The 16,782-nt window shown below is 46.0% G+C and overlaps 2 protein-coding genes across 2 annotated transcripts in view; one reads left to right on the top strand and one right to left on the bottom strand.

Annotated features, from left to right (window-relative positions):
* LOC110070405 (muellerian-inhibiting factor-like) overlaps positions 1 to 493 on the top strand; it is a 6,640-nt gene extending 6,147 nt beyond the window's left edge. The window contains exon 5 of the mRNA XM_020778076.3: positions 1 to 493. This exon is cut by the window's left edge and continues 753 nt beyond it. Within this exon, the coding sequence (XP_020633735.3) occupies positions 1 to 196 (196 nt within the window). The 3' untranslated portion in view covers positions 197 to 493.
* Positions 494 to 888: 395 nt separating this feature from the next.
* LOC110070402 (A disintegrin and metalloproteinase with thrombospondin motifs 10-like) lies at positions 889 to 14,888 on the bottom strand (the record flags this gene model as incomplete). Its single annotated transcript, XM_072985136.1, is given in 17 exon segments — positions 889 to 2,836; positions 3,534 to 3,657; positions 3,764 to 3,805; positions 3,807 to 3,895; positions 4,994 to 4,996; positions 5,497 to 5,596; positions 6,418 to 6,481; positions 6,636 to 6,732; positions 6,735 to 6,780; positions 7,201 to 7,308; positions 7,929 to 8,070; positions 9,136 to 9,282; positions 9,766 to 9,871; positions 12,370 to 12,413; positions 12,651 to 12,783; positions 14,092 to 14,104; positions 14,742 to 14,888. Coding segments are annotated over 17 exon segments (1,821 nt in total), but the record flags the coding sequence as incomplete, so codon positions are not given.
* Positions 14,889 to 16,782: the final 1,894 nt, after the last annotated feature.

Raw genomic sequence — 16,782 nt, 5'->3', positions numbered from 1 at the left:
CACCCGCATCCTGGATCATTACCCCCACACCATTTTCCTTCTGCACATGCAGGAGCAGGGCATACCGGTCACCCGCCCCCCCTGTTGCATCCCAGTGAAATATTCCCCAAAACCCGTCATCACCTTTACCAAAGACCTCAACATGGCGTTTAAAGTTTACCCCAACATGGTGGCAGAATCGTGTGGGTGTCGGTAGAAAAAGAAGTTCTGGTAACTTCATCATTGGAAGTATATCTTTCCGGGATTTTTGCTTATAGTATTTTTAATATTTTTAGACTGCGGAGAAGTATATCAGCAGATACCGATCCCGCGGATAAGGGGGTCCTAACGTATTTTATTGCATTTTGATCCGTTTTATAGTGTGTGTGTTTTTAAAAAATGTATCTCTTACTGTGTTTTAGAATTAAAACTGTGAGATGCCTCAGATCCAATTATCAGGAGAAAGGCAGCCTATAAATAAGACAAAATCAATCAATAAAAAAAATCATCTGTATACCCTGAAGCCGGCTTTATGCGTAGCCTTGACATAAAAAAATGCAGCAACATAAGTTATTTTTTTTCTGAGTCAATATAACCATGGCAGACACAACTGCAGAATTACTCCGGCCATGTATAATTTTAAGTTGCATTTCATTTTTTTAAAATGGCCCCCATTACTGCAGAGTCCATTGAGATTTTCTTTGGGTGTTCTTTAATTAGAAGTGAAAATAGATTACGGAAGGATTATATATTTGTTACAATTTTGCCCCCTCTTGTCTTGTCTGTAAAGGGAAGATTTTGTTAGATGTTAAAGTACATATATGATGCTTTAAAAATTATATCAGGGCATGGAACGAAAATAACGAGATATCACTGGGGTTTCCTCCCCTCCCCCACATTTTTATTTAATATACATGTTATGAAGACATCTAAGCCAAAGGGAAAATATAAACACCACCTGCCACCCTCTGTACAAGTGGCCGTTACAAAGCTGTGCAAATATATCTTGATTAAACCCCCTCCCTGTCTTCAATCTTGATTCTAAATTCTACTCCGCCTTCCCAGAGGCATTGCACTCCATGTCCCATTGTCCTCGAACAACAGGAGTCCCGGTCAAAGCGGGCAGGCGATCCAGAAAACCTGCAAGGGACTTGTGTGGCGAGTGCGAAAGGCGGCCCAGATGGCGTTGAACTACAACCCCCATCACCCTTGGCCCCTGGGCTACCTTGGCTGGGGATCATGGGAGTTGTAGGCCCACATATCTGGAAAGGGGCAAGTGAAGCAAAGCTGCTTCTCTCTAAATTTTTTCTATGTCAAGCATTGTCCCAAATGTATCTTTTTAAATATGAAAAAAAATGTGTGCGTTTCCTTACTCCACTGTGTTTGGATTGATAATCCAAATTACTCAACTTTCTCACCATCTCTTCAAGCCGCACAATGCGTGGGAGCCCACCAAGTTTAAGATTTTGTTTGCCACAATGCCACTGGCTCGTAAGCCTCATTATCCCCTCGTCTCCACACCTCCCAAGGAAAGAATGAGACGATCCAGTGAGAAGCAAAGCTTTTCCAGGAGGCAAAACCCAACAACAAAACCCTGTTCTGACCAAAACCCTGTTTCATGCTGCATCTGGCAAACAAGCTTTCTTTTAATTTCTTGGCTGGTTGTTGCGGAGAGAAACACGGGGCTCCTGTTGCAAATTTGCAAAGTTTTCCTTTTACAAATTTTCAAGGTTCGCTCGGGCATGGAGAGCCAAAATGAAGCATGCCTGGATGGAAAACATCAAAGCAGGAAATGTGCTTTTCCTTCTACTTTTTTTTTTTGACCCGGGATGGGGGGGAAACCAATCCATTCCTCCTTTATACACACAACACATCTATTCATGTGGCAGAATTGGCCAGTGGCCACAAATCCCAGCCCTGCTGAGCACCCGCGGGGGGATCAGTATTTTCTTATTTGGGGGGTGGGTATTGACAGGAAACCATTTTCTGACCTCTTTCTCCCCAAAATATCAATGTACAGTGATCATTTTAGGGTGAAAATTCCCGTTTAGGTCCGTGGAGATCTCCACGCTTTTTTCCTGGCAGAGGAGAAGGGGGAAGAGGAGGGCGGCTGCCCCAGGGGGTGATGGACTACAAGAGAAGTATGTGCTTTTTTTCCCTTCTCAAAGTGAACCATGGATGAGAGCTTCAGAGAGCCTGTGGGTGGAGAGATAGTGTCGACTCATGGCCAAATACTCATTTTTTTGTGGGTATTTTTCCAAGTAGGATCCAGTCCAAGATGGGAAAAGCTGTTCCAGGTTGTGCATTGTGGGTTTTGTAGTTCAAAGGACCTCCACAGCACTTCCCATCTCCGGATTCAGAGAGCCATTATAGAGAAGCAGATAAAACCCTCTTCTGTTTTATTACTATTATTTCACGAACTCACTCCACCTGAAATCCATTCAGTCCTCTTGAATTCTAGCTTGTAGGAATGAATGTTGCAGATTTATTCCATATTTATAATATTGAAGCTCTTTACATTTTTGGGCTGGTTTTTTTTCTTCTGGTTCCTCCCGAGTAAGATTTTGGGGAGACTGCAGGAACTTCAGGTGGTAGAAACCACCATAATCCAGGTGTTGGCCAACATCAAACAATGTTGTCCAGTCACTGAGAAAAATACGAGATTGTTGAACAAGAGCAAGAAAGACCACGTGAGAGAAAGAAGGTCTGACGTTCAGATTAGGAACCCAGAGGTCAAGGTTCATCTCCTCCAAGCAGGAACTATCCACTTCCTCACCAAGGTAGTTGAAAGGAAGGTTGACTTCCCGGATATCAATGTGTACCGATTCTTTGGGTATCCAAATCACCTCCTTGTAACCTGTGAGGCAAATGAAGGAACTGGTAAGTGTGGGAATATGTTTGCTATACTTGCTGCTAAACTTTGCATTTGTAAAACTGTGTATCAGTTATGTAGCACACACACACACATGCTTGCTTTTTGCTTCCTTATCTGTAAAGGTATATCACGCATGCGCCTCACAGATGGTATGTTAACGAGCATAGTTAATTGCTTGAGAACTGCTGTAGTATCTTAGATAATAAAGTGAGGCACTAAAAGGGTTTGGCTGCAGACTCTGGAGAAGAGAAGAGTCCACTGAGCTGCTTTTTCCCTTACCTGCATTGTCTCTTAAAACACATGCATTAGTCCTGGTCTTACTCTTTCATCAACCTATATGGCAGCTGGACTGCTATAGGTAAGATCCACAAATGTTGATATCAAAATAATGGTCCAGCCAAATCCAACGGTTACTCTCAACAAGAGCAACTGCGGCGGCCAAAAGCTACATGACATTTGCAGTCAGAATCAGCCTAAGTGGAATCAATCGCAGAATTATCAATCAACACCTGCGTAAAACCATCTGATTCAGTGGGTCTACCCTCAAATTGCGGGCTCGAGGGTGTGATGTGTCAGGCGCTGGTCAATAGGAACCCACCCATAAGGATTTTGGAAGGGTGGAACTTTGCAAAGAGGCGAAACTGGGTCTGTTGTTCTGGACTCGGAAAGTTGTCCTCACCTCCGTTGGGCAGTGAAGAGTTGAAGATGCCTTTGATGGTTTCACATGTGCTCCCGTCCCCACCACACACACGGCACTTGTCTTCCTTGGTGTCCGAACTGAGAACGCGATCACAACCTACATGCTGGGGGGGGGAGAGCAGGGGTGGATTTATAATAGAAAACTCAAACTGTTTAGTCAATGGGGAATGGGGCAGAGAGGACTAGTGGTTAGGGACCATGGCCTGTCACCTTGCATTCTCTGCTGACACAGATATCAATGGAGTCTTGGCAAAGGGGTGTCGTCGACCACAGCCGCAATCCTTTCCGTGTAGAAATTGAACCCCTCCGCTAGGCAATTCAAAGAGCAGGATTTGATGCCCCCTGGAAGGGTTCAAACAGACAGGTTTAGAGTAGAGTTATGTTCGCTATGCTTCCCCTTTGTGGGAGTGATAAATGTACATTTCTGTATACTGTAGTTAATTTAGTCAAGCGATGTGAATTTTTACCATTGTCACTGCTCCAGATCTTTTTCAGAATTGTAAAAAAAAAAAAAAAAAGTTGTGCATTGAATGCATAAGAGACTCGGGAACCTCCAAGGAAATAAAGACTCTGAGGAGGTTCGCTGCTGCATCTCTGTATGATTTTATTGACTGCACTTTTCAAAACCACCTTCTCCCTTATGGATACCACCACCCTGGTGCCGGTGTGTTCTTGCAGAAGGCTTTGAGACGAAAGGAAGGGGAGAACGGGGAATGGATTAGACCTCATGGGAAATAGAAGGGGAAGACATGGAGGCAGTGACAGATTTTACTTTCTTGGGCTCCATGATCACTGCAGATGGAGACAGCAGCCCCGAAATTAAAAGACGCCTGCTTCTTGGGAGGAAAGCAATGACAAACCTTGACAGCATCTTAAAAAGCAGAGACATCACCTCGCCAACAAAAGTCCGAATAGTCAAAGCTATGGTTTTTCCTGTAGTGTTGTATGGAAGTGACAGCTGGACCATAAAGAAAGCTGACCGCCGAAGAATTGATGCCTTTTAATTGTGGTGCTGGAGGAGACTCTTGAGAGTTCCCTGGACTGCAAGGAGAACAAACCTATCAATTATAAAGGAAATCAACCCCGAGTGCTCACTGGAAGGACAGATTCTGAAGCTGAGGCTCCAGTACTTTGGCCATCTCATGAGAAGAGAAGACTCCTTGGAAAAGACTTTGATGTTGGGAAAGTGTGAAGGCAGGAGAAGAAGGGGATGATAGAGGATGAGATGGCTGGACAATGTCTACAAAGCGACCAACATGAATTTGACACAACTCCGGGAGGCGGTGGAAGATAGGAGGGCCTGGCGTGCTGTGGTCCACGGGGTCACGAAGAGTCGGACACGACTAAACGACTGAACACACTCACACAGGGAACAGGAGTAAATTACCCCAAATGGGGTAAAAATGAAAATCCTGGGGGTAATGAGGACGCAACCCTAACCCCCTTCCTCCTATTTTGCCCGGAGGGGTCCCGAGTTGCCCGATTGCTACCTTCCGACCCCTTCTCCGGTCCGGCTGCAACCAAGCCACCTGGTGCTCTTCCACGGCTACCCAGGAGCCACCTGCTGGCGGACAAAGGGAGCTGCCCCCACAGGGCCAAGGACTGAGCGCGGCCCCGCCAAGTGGTGGCAGAGGAGGAGGAGGCAGCCTGGGCGTGGGTGGCCCTGGGGCAATCGGCGGCGCTCAACTGACCACGTGTGACCGAGATCCTTCCTTTCAAATCAAGGGGGTAATGTCAGCATATATAAATTTTTTAGGGGGTAAAAGGTAAAAAAGTTCCCTGACCCCTGGATTAGAGGGTCTCACGAAAGGCCATGGCTGTTTGAAACCATGAACAAGGTGACTTCACCTGACAAAGCTCAGGTGTGGGTCCAATGGTTGAGCCCAAGTTGCCAATGTCTCACAGACACGGAAGGTCACCCTGGAGAGAAACGGCATGCTCACCTCGGTAGGTCTTCCAGCTGTAATATTTGCCGCGGAATGGAATATGATCAAATTCGGCGCACTGAAGTTCTCGGAAATCCTGAGATCCCGGAGGACAATCCTGAGCAACGGTAAGAAGGGAGAAAAGTCTCCCCAGGTCATTGCAAACACTTTTTGATCAGGCAGAGTTGACCCCCTTTCCCACATCTGTTACCACCGCATGGCCCCCAATAATGCCTTGGTAGTTGACTTCAGATTTCTTGCTGGAAAGCATCCCTTCTTCTACAAACACGTAGTCTGAGACATCCTTCTTCCCTCTTCTTACAGTAGTGAATCTATGTTGGTGAGATTTTTAGATTTTCAAGATCGCAAATCCCATAATTCTCGATTCTGGAAGTTCTCCCTGCCCTTATAGACACCTTTCCAACATCTCAGTGTGGCTCACCTGGGAGGAGGGCCTCAACCAGAAGGTGTAGCTAGGCTTAGCTCCTGTTTGGAAAAGTTCTCAGGTAGCTCTGGGGCAGGAACAGGAAGATGAAATGCTACTTGGCCTTGCTAAACCAGAAAGCTTCAGACCTAGGCTTTGTCCCCCAGGTGAGCCACATTTAGGTCTTTGAAATGGTAGGTGGACGCCCCAGAATGGATAATGATGGTGGTCTAGAACATTCCAAAATCCCATCCCCATCCATCAGGGGCTGTTAAACACCTCTGCACGGGAGCACTCTATCTCGGGTTGTGATACACTGACAGCTAGCAATGTAAGAGAGTAATTGCCTTGGAAAACCCATCGCCTCTGGGCTATTTGAAGAGGAAATTCTCATTCAATTAAAAAAAAAACCTTCCTTCTCTTCATAGGGCTCTCTGGCCCCTGTCCATTCATCCATCCCTCCTCTTCATCATATTATTATTCATATCCTTATTCTCAAGATTTTGTTAACTCACATCGGTGTTACAGGATTGGTATCGTTTCCACTCCCCCAAGCAATATCTCCCTCTGATGGTCGGCCTTGCGGAAGAGAAAGAACGGAAGGGGGGGGAATATCTCTCAGAACACATCCATTTCATTTCTGCTGCCTTTCTGAGATTCTTGTTTAGATTTGACATTTGGTTTGGATTTCGTGGCCAGGCAGCTTTCTGCTCGCTGGACCGGATTTCCTTACCGTGGGTTATAGCAGTGGCGGACTGATGAGGAGAAGCCACCACCACATGTCCGGCTACACTCTCCCCAGGATGACCATGAGCTCCACGCACCGTCACCCCTTCTGGCCGTGTTCCAAAAGGCACACATTCCCGTTTATAACACCACTGTGGCAAGGAGGAAACAAGACGAAGGTAGTCAGAGCCCCTTGTGGTCAAAAATAAATATTCTTTCCCTCTTGCTTTTCCTGCCTTGCAGGGCGGTTGGAAGACAACGCGTACCCCTATTTTTTGGTCTGAGTGCAAAGTTCAATTTAAATAATGCCATGTGAAAGCAAATCAAGATTCTAGACCTCATGGTTTCGGATGAGAATGTGATTTAAAGAGCAGCATGGGGACGGGGCTCCTCCTAAGACACATGAGTGGTCCATTTCACCCCCATCACATTGAGCACCATCTCTGTAGCGTTGCAGGTAGAGAATTTTCCCCGTCACGAGTTGGACGGGTGGGAACTCCACGCGGGACCAACCCTTGGAGGCTTAAAAGAGCTACAAGGCTGGAAGTGTTTGGGAAGTGTGGCCAAGGTACCCCCTTTTCGATGGTGTTGGTTTGGCAGATGGTCCCTTCCGCCGCTGGAATGCTGTTGGTCACACAGCGGTTGCTTTTGCTCAGGCCCCAAAGTTTGTTACAAACATCCTGGCAGGACGGAGACAAAAGACAGAAGGATGGATAAAGGCAGACGAGGTTTGTGTTGCACACTGCTCGTTTGCTTTCCATTTCCACACCTTGATCTTTAAAAAAAAAAATTAAAAATACAGTAGGAAGCCCGTATCTGCCACATCGGTATCTGTTGATTCACTTATCCACAGTCTGAAAATATTAAAATAAAATCCTAGAAATATATATTTCTAAAGGTGAAGTTACCAGAACTGGCCACTAGAAGGAGCCAGAGACCATGCTATGTACAGTGTAATATTCTCTATTAAATACTGTGTGCTAGAATCCACATTTTTCAACATCCATGGGAGGAGGGACGGTTGGAACTGTAATGAAACAGAGGTAAGAGGTTAACGTAAGGGCTTATCCAGACCGTGATCTGCCACTGGTTTAGTTCTGCAACAACACATGCATTTTACGGGCCAAAAAATCTCATTGTGCACCAATGTCTGACCCGACACCAGGTTCAGCACCTTTCCAGAGTGCCTGCCAAGTTCGCACGGGAAGCCGGAGCAGATTTTTCTGCCACCCACTTAGTGGGAAGTTGGCTCCCCACCCACCCCCTGGAAGGAAGAGAAAAAGCAGAAAGGCTTCTCTACCCCATATTTACACTGGCAAGATTTAACTCCGTAGTGAAAATGGCACTGCTCATCCGCATCGTAGGCCTGCCCCGCCGCCACCGTTGGGTAGACAAAATCTTGCTTGGGGGGAGCATTGTTCAAACACAGTCCCATCCCGGAACTTGAAGGCAGAAGATAGGGAGGGGAAAATAACGGATGGCAGTGGTTCAAGTGACCCATGGGAAAGAGTTTGGGCTGTGAGTCGTGGATGGCAAGAAGGGCGGGCAGCCTTAGAACATTTGGGAAATCAAGTTCCTAGTCCTTACTAAGCCATGGATCTCCATGGATGACCATTGGCCAAAGTTTGGAAGACTACTTCTGGAAAGGAAGTAGTTATAGTTACAGGATCACAAAAGTTTTTAGTTACAGTTACTATTCTACAAAGTAACTAACCTTGTTACTTATAGTTACTTTTTTAAAAATACAGAATGTTCCAAGAGAGTCTCCTGTTGGCTCAACTACACCAAACTAGGGAAGTCCACATAGACCATGAGTCCATCATAGAAACTCAGACTAATTTCAGTTACATAACAGATTTATCTTTTGGTGCCAGTGAAACATTCTTATGACCAATTACAAATCACTTATTAATAATAATGAGTTGCTCCCCAAATCTGGACTTCTTTCAGTTTCCCCTGACTCAAGAGGGTCATTGTGTTCTGGTATTAATGTTGAAATAAATAAATAAATAAATACGGGAGGACTCCCTTATCTGCAGAACTGGTATCTGCTGATTCATGCATCCACATTCTGCAAACATAAAATATATTAAAATGAATGGTGAAATTACCAGAATTGGCCATTAAAGGGAGTCAGAAACTATGTTATGTACAAGTACAGTTGCAGCTTCTGTGTTCAGATGCCCTGGTTTCTGGTTCCCTCTAGTAACCAGTTCTGGTAAATACATCCTGGAAATACATGTGAATATGTATTCCTGGGTTTGTTTGTTTGTTTTTTAATTTAGTATCTTAAGGCACTGGATAAGTGAATCAGCAGATACTGATTCCGGAGATAGAGGGGGTCCTACTGTATAGCTCTTGCTATTATAATAGGATTTGCTATATCCCCTGTTTTTTAGCATCCTCTGCTGATATCGGGGGGTCATTGTGCCAATTTTGTTTTGAGGGTTTTTTTTTAAAGAAAAGACAGGACATGCACCTATGTGAATAACCAACCCAGGCCTTACTCTAAGAAGCTGGTGATATAATCTCGGCTACACGCAGACCACCCAAAAGGGTTGGTTTTCATGGTGATGTGGTCTGCCATCAGCTTGGACGTCTCCTGCCCCCAAGAGCTGCAGCTGTTTCCCACACCGCCGTGGTTCATGCCAAAGCTGGAAGGGGGGGGAAATGAAATGTGGGCATCTATTTCTTGTTTCATTTTGCTGCTGAAGGAAAAGTTATCATTTGAGATTCAGCACTTCCCCCCTGCAGTGCTAGTCATTTGGGATTTTTTTGCCATGTTCAGATACCCAAAATGTGCCATTATGATTTTGTGTGTGTTTTAAAAATGGGATTTGTTAGGGAGGAAGATAAAAATAAGCCAATTGTCTGGGAAGTCCGTGGAAATTGGAGAACACTGACAGCCTCTGGGGATGACCCAGGAAACTTTGCTGCCTGAGGCAGAGGGGCAGGGGGTACCCCGTTCCTGTGCAGAAGCTGGAAAGCTTTTGAAGGAATTCTTATTCCAACACTAACAACCAAGAGAGACTATTGTGCCCTTCCCAAACGCAGTGGGTGGGGCAAAGCCCTGCCCGCTCTGGGGCTGTGTCTGATATTTCATCATTCCTGGCCAAAAAAAAAAGCAACAGACTCACGTGTGGCCGATCTTGTGGGCAATGGTGAATGCCGTGGCCAGCCCGAGATCTTCATTGATGCTGCAGCTCCTCTCACGTTCACACATCCCGCCCACAGGGGCCAAGCCTGTGAGAGGGGGAACTGTTTTTGGAGAGGAGCGCATTAAAGAAAACCCCTCTGAATCATGTCACAGGCCTCGTGTTGAAACAGAGGTTAGCGTCAAGGAGATGAGACCGGCTCCATGGAGCTGTGAAACCCATGGGGTGAGATGGGGAGGGGCCCCGCTCACACTGAGCTCGATCAACAACTTCTCAGGGTTGTGATGAAGATGACACAGGAACACCATCAGATCCAGGTGTCCCCCCCCACCACCACATGAGCACAGAAGCCACCACAAGGGCAGAGGAAAGACGGGTGGAGGAGTGGAGGAGCACCCAAAAAGATGAACGAAGAGGTTGATGTCAGAGGGCGAAGTGGGCCTGAAGAAGGGAAGGAGGAGAGAGAGGAAGAATGGTTGATGGATGTGATGAGATGGGTTTTTGGGTTAAAATCTTTTAAAGGCATATGGGTTTTGTAATTAAGAAATAAGCCAGAGAGGTTCCATCTTGTTTCTTTGTATAAAGTATCTTTGCTATGCTGACAAGTGTTTTCCAGGCGAGCAGAGAGAATGTTATTCTGAAAGCCTGAGAAAGGACTCGGTGTGATTAGATAGATGGGAATTGTTGTGACTCTTTGATAAACCACCGTAACCCAAATAACATCTGGTGCGTATGAGAAAGAAGTCATGTGGTGCAACAGGACTGTTTGCCTAGTAACGAACTCTGATTGGATGACATCGTGGGAAGGTGCGATGAGCCCTTGCCAGTTACTCTTGAAAAAGGAACTTTTTGCCTATAGACATTGTCTTTCCAAGACCGACCTTTCAGTCATTCGTGACCTACTCTTCAGCCATATGGGACTTACCCTGATGTCTTTACAGAGAGTTTGGTGGCCTACCTACATGGACTGGTTTCTATGCTTTGCTGGATTACTTTTGGACTTATGGGATTTTCCGTAAGGACTGTGCATGGACTATTTTCTATGGACTGTTCTATGGAATATTCTTTATGGACTTCTTTTCTTGGAATACTCCATATGGACTATGCTCTTGTAATTTTGTAAGGACTATGGTATATTTACTGGATTTTTCTTTTCTAAGGACTATGGGACATATAAGGGATTTTTACTTTTGTTTAGGGGTTTTTATTCTATAGGATCACTGAGGACTATAGCCTTTTTATAACCTACTTGGATTATTTTGTTTTTAATAATGATTTCCTGGACTGGAACTGTTTTTATTCTTTTTAATGGCTTTTTGGCTTTTTGAATACTTTTCTATTTTTCATGTTTTCTTTGCCTCACTACATCTGTGTAACTAAACAGCACAATGCTAGTTTATTTGTTTTGGGTTAATTTGGCTCTGATACTTAGTAACATGCTTTTTCTTTAATAAAATAAAGATTATAAAACTCATTTGGTTTCCTGAACAGTACACTTGTCATAGGGTCATCTGAGAGTGCTGCCTCGGCCTAGCTTACTTAGAGTCCTGTCAGTGGTGCAAGTTAAGTCTAAGGACTACAAAGCCCACTTGACCTTTTCATAATAATATCTGAGAGTACCAGGGTGTTCTTCTGTGGGCAGACCTGCGAGAAGGAGTGTTGTATCATGGCTAGCTGAATTTGGACTCTTCAGCCCATTGTAGCATGTGCAAACTCCTGATTGCTCTCTGTCCAAGCTTACACGTGTGTTTTCGAACCCGTGTTTGTGACAGATGGGTGGGTGGGTGGGTGGATGGATGGATGGATGGATGGATGGATGGATGGAGTTGAAGGAAGGAAAGATAGCTAGATGGAAGGAAGGAATGAGTTAATGATGGATGGAAGAAGGAAGGAAGGAGTTGATGGAAGGAAGTTGATGGAAAAAAGGAAGGAACTGATGACAGATTTATATTGATAGAGATCAGAAATGCTGATACAGGGCAAGAAAGAAGACGTGGAAACAATGAGGAAAATAGGAAAAATAAAAAAGGTCTAAAAGGGAAAGAAAAAGGAAGGAGGAAGAGAAAACAGGAAAGGGAAAGGCAGAGAGTGAAAGAGGGGGAAGAAAGACGCACATGGAAAAGCAAAGAGATGGAGGGAAAAAGCAGAAGAGGGGGACAGACACAGACAGAGAGAGAGAGAGATCCTGCCATACATCCAGATGCTATCAAGGCAGCTGGAGAAGAAGGAGCTGAGGAGGCCAGGTGGACGTTTAATGAGGTGCAGGCTCCATGGTTTGTCCAAAAGCTTAGGTTTTTTTTAAGCAGGTCTCCTAGACCCGAGGGGAAAAGCTCAGTCAGGGTTGCTCCAATGGTCAGGCCGGAGGTGGATCTGGAAACCATCTCGTCCAGCATGTCCTGCACGTATGGAACATGAGGATGCAAAAGGAGAACAGTCTCCCCAGAGAGAGGCGAGTCGAAAGAGCGATCGCCTGGCCATGTTTCACAACATCATTCTGGTACAATCTTTTTTTCTGCTTTCTACGGAACGGGGAAAAAATCGGCAACAGGGTGAAAGGAGGCTTCCTAAAAGGAAAGTTTCCTCAGCCCCCAGGACCAGCTGATTTGTGCCAAAAGATGCAAACAAGCCATCTAAGGCTACTTCTTTTGGAAAATGCACATAAAAAACCATCCGTTCCCATCCTTGGAGCAAGAAAATCGCATTTATCCATTCACGCACACACCAAAAGACTTTCCAGGTGCTGGTCAAGAAAGACAAGGGAGCATCTGGTGATCTTGGAAACCAGGAGGCAAAATGAGGGGCGGGGGGCGGAAATGGCCAGGCCAGGGAAGTTTGGCCTCGGAACGTTCCCATGCCTCAGGTTTTACCTGGTGATCAAAACAGCGGTGTCGTGGTTAGCAATCCCATTGTCCGGAATGGTGTTCCCATTGCCGTTGCAGTTCACGATGGACTTCTGCCACTTGCAAAAACTGTCCAGCGATTTCCTGGCGTGGTGGTTATCTCCAGGGTGGACTAAAGAAGATAAGAAGTGACACACTTTGGATGCCATGTAAAAATGAGAACCTTTCTTCCTGCCCCGCCCCGTGAGATCTTCTGCAGAGGCGTTGGGTTGTTTGTCCTGACCAGCCCTGAGATCTGTTGGGTTGGGACCTGTGACAGGGCCTGCTCTGTGGTGGCACATTTCCTTCCCTTTGAAGAAATTTCTTCTTTGGGCACTTCCACCACATCTGAAAGAGCATGCTTTCCCCGCCACCTGTATTTTAGGCTCAGAAGGTGTCAAAGGTCTGCTCTTATCTATCCTGGGGGTGGGCCCTTGGTGGCTCTCCCAAAAAAATGTGGGTCTTTCACAGGGGTAACATGGATCAGGAAGGTTCCCCCATAGACAGAAGAAGCTTTTGGGGGGCCCAGGAGGCTGGAGAGGAAAAAGGAAACAGGAAATTTGTCCTTTAATCTGCTGTTTACTATATACAGTGGTGCCTCGCTTACCGATCGCTCCATTGAATGATGAAATCGCTTTGCAACACTGTTTTTGTGATCACAAAAGCGATGGCTTTGCGATGTTTCCTATGGGGGAAAATGGCTTTGCGATGATCATGCGGAAGCGATCACCGCAAAGCGCCCATTTTTTAACAGCTGATCGGCGGTTCCAAAATGGCCACCGCAAAAACAAAATGGCCACCACTGTTTTGCCTCTCTCTAGAGGCACCTAAAATCGCCACCGCTGTGGAAGAATTTCGCTTAAGGTTAGTTTCTAAGCCCATAGGAACGTATTAAATAAGTTTTAATATGTTCCTATGGGCTTTTTAAAATCACTTAGAGATTACATCACTTAGCGATGTTTTTCCTGGAACGGATTAACGTTGCTAAGTGAGGCATCACTGTATTTCAATTTTGCAAGGGAAGTCTCGGTCTTTCTACTTATGGCTTTATCATCTTGAATCCTTAGGAGGTTTTTTTTTGGGGGGGGAACCACCATACTGGTTAGCTTGGTAGGACACTGGAGGACATTTGTAGGGTGTAGATGAGGCCACTAAAGCATAACGTTGCCAGTACAGAAGACCATTGGTTATTTTCACGGGAACCGTGACTTCCAAATCTTTCTGGGGAACCGTCTGTAACAGGCAGCCCTGACCCCACCTGTCCGTCATGGCTGGGCAGTGGATCATCAGCCAATTGGGTGACGGAGGGTGGAGCTGGAGGGAGAGGAGTTGGAAAAAAGGGGTGTGATGTATGGAAGTGAGAGCTGGACCATAAAGAAAGCAGACCGCCGAAGAATTGATGCCTTTGAATTGTGGTGCTGGAGGAGGCTCTTGAGAGTTCCCTGGACTGCAAGGAGAACTAACCTATCCATTCTGAAGGAAATAAACCCTGAGTGCTCACCGGAAGGACAGATCCTGAAGCTGAGGCTCCAATCCTTTGGCCATCTCATGAGACGAGAAGACTCCCTCGAAAAGACCCTGATGTTGGGAAAGTGTGAGGGCAAGAGGAGAAGGGGATGACGGAGGATGAGATGGTTGGACAGTGTCATCGAAGCAACCAAGATGAATTTGACCCAACTCCAGGAGGCAGTGGAAGACAGGAGGGCCTGGCGTGCTCTGGTCCATGGGGTCATGAAGAGTAAGGCACGACTAAATGACTAAACAACGACGAAGGGAGTGTGAGAGATCAGATCGGAAGTGTGTGAGAGAGAAAGAGCTTGTTTAGAGCCTAAGTGGTCAGTGAGGAAAGTCTGTGATTGATTAAATAAGATACAGTGATTGACATCTTGATTAGCTAATTGTGATTTACATATTTTATTTTGTTATTTCAATAAACCTGTTTTGTTTTGAAGGAAACCTTTGTCCTTCTTATATAGTCATACAATTGGTGACAGCGAGTGTGAAGTAGAGTGGTGGGCATTTTGAGAGGCCTGAGTTGGCAGAGACATCAGAGTGGCCTGCTACGTTACACCGTCCTACCTGGTCTTCTGTCAGCAAGATTATGTGGGTGATGAGGATGTTGACAATATTTCCTAGACTTGAGCCCTGGAAAAGTTTAGCAACCTGACCTCCAGAAAACAAAGAAAGACCAGTGGCAATTTCGAATGGCGAGGCCTGGGAGCCAAAAATAAAAATAATAAATCAATCTCGTTCCAGGAAGGTGAGCTCTCTTGGACCAGAAAATCCCCCAAAGAAATGAAATCAGGGTAAGGACCAGTCGTAGGGCTTTTGTTGAAGTCTTTTATGCTGGCACATCCAAGGAATGATCCACCAAAGTCTCTGTCCACCCTCTGGGAGAGCAAACCGTAACTCCAGCCCAGGCTGGCCGGCTTTTGTTTCCAACCCAGACTAAACTTCCCCCACCACCACCGCGAGAGGGGATGACCAAGTCCTGGCTCATCATTCCCACCCTTTGAAAAGGAAGCCACACTGGGATCGAATGCTCAAGTGGCTCTTCTGAAAACTCAAGGTCCCAAACGTGCCAGGAGCTGCACCAGCCACGCTGCAGGAGATGGTGGGAAAGATGCCAGCGTTGGGTCCCCTGATGTTCTCTTGGATGACAATTCCCAGAAGCCTCCAGCACCAGCGGGGCAGGCCAAGGTTTATGGGTGTTGTTGTCCAAGAACATCTGGAGGGGGCAGGTGGGCAACGAACCGGTCTAGAAATTTGAGACCCCAGATGTTCTTGGATGAGAATTCCCAGAAGCCGCCAGCACTCGCCAGGCTGGCCAAGGTTTATGGGCATTGTGGTTCAAGAACACCTGGGCGCACCACTGCTTTAGGGGATTATTGGACATGTTGTGGTTGCATGCATTTGGAGCAGCTGACACCCCTTGGAGTGGCGTCGGCTTCCAACTGAACCAGACGGAGCAGAAACTGCTCATTGGTTAGAAACACACACACACATCGGCCTGTGAAATCCTAAAAAATGTTCTTTTTGAAATTTGACAAGCTTAACCCTCTTTCCTCGGGCTCTGTCAGGTTTCCAAATTTCGTGTAGATCAGTATGAAGAAGAACCGAATCGAAATTACAATGGTGTTGGTTCTCCTGCAGAAGGCCGGCTGAGTTCATACATCAGCTTGAGCCCAGTGCACAAATGGAAGCACCGGGGTTTGTTCCGAAGTTCTGAACTGGCCTCGAGGCAGCGGGGGGGGGGGGAATCTGTGCAAAATCATCATCATCACCACTATCATCATCATCATAGGCAATGTTTTTATCATTTTGATTGACTGTGCCTGGTGTTTGGTTCGGTACTGAACCCCCAAACCAAACAACAACAACAACAGCAACAGCAACAGCAACAGCAACAACGTTTTTAACATAGGTTTTTGGTTAAGACTTATATCCGTTATATAAAACCAGACAAAGACTGTGTCTTGTATTTTCAAATCAGCTTTATCATCATCTTAGCTGGCAATTCAGTTTTATGCTGCCCTCTTGTGGCCGAAAATGGGGATAACTTTCCAGGCCGCTTCCTCCCCCCCCCCCCCACCCACGCTCTTGAGATATCTGGCTCTTCTCAAGCCGTTCTCATGGACAAAAATATTTCACATATTTTTCCTCCGCTTCAGGCCCCCAGGAGCGAGTCTTGGCTATCACGAAGGGTGCGCTTGGACAACCATGCAGAACCCGGCAGAAAGCTTGGGGTCCAAAATCCACAAAAACCCATTGACAAAATCCCGCCCACTGGCCAAACCAAACCCGCACCTCCCTGAAAAACTCTGAGCATGTGCAGAGTGTCTTTCACTGACTGCTATTCTGAAGCCCAACTTGGTTTTTAAAGGTAGGCAAAGCTTCCCTGCTGTGCTGAAAAGTAATTTTAGAGACACCTCTGGACTCCATCCAAAGGGTCCCTTCCGGCTCTGCAATTCTAAGGTGATGATGATGATCATCACCAATTTTGATTCAAAACAAAGGGTCTCTCTTTTTTTTGCACAAAGAAATGTAAAGACGTCTGCAAAGCCCACTCGAAAGGTTTCCAGGCAACACAGAGATGCAGCTGTAACTCTTAGGCACCGTT

The sequence above is a fragment of the Pogona vitticeps genome, chromosome Z (genome assembly GCF_051106095.1).
Source record: "Pogona vitticeps strain Pit_001003342236 chromosome Z, PviZW2.1, whole genome shotgun sequence".
NCBI lineage: Eukaryota > Metazoa > Chordata > Lepidosauria > Squamata > Agamidae > Pogona > Pogona vitticeps.
Note: the sequence above shows the minus strand (reverse complement) of the source record. Positions and strands in the feature narration are given on the sequence as shown.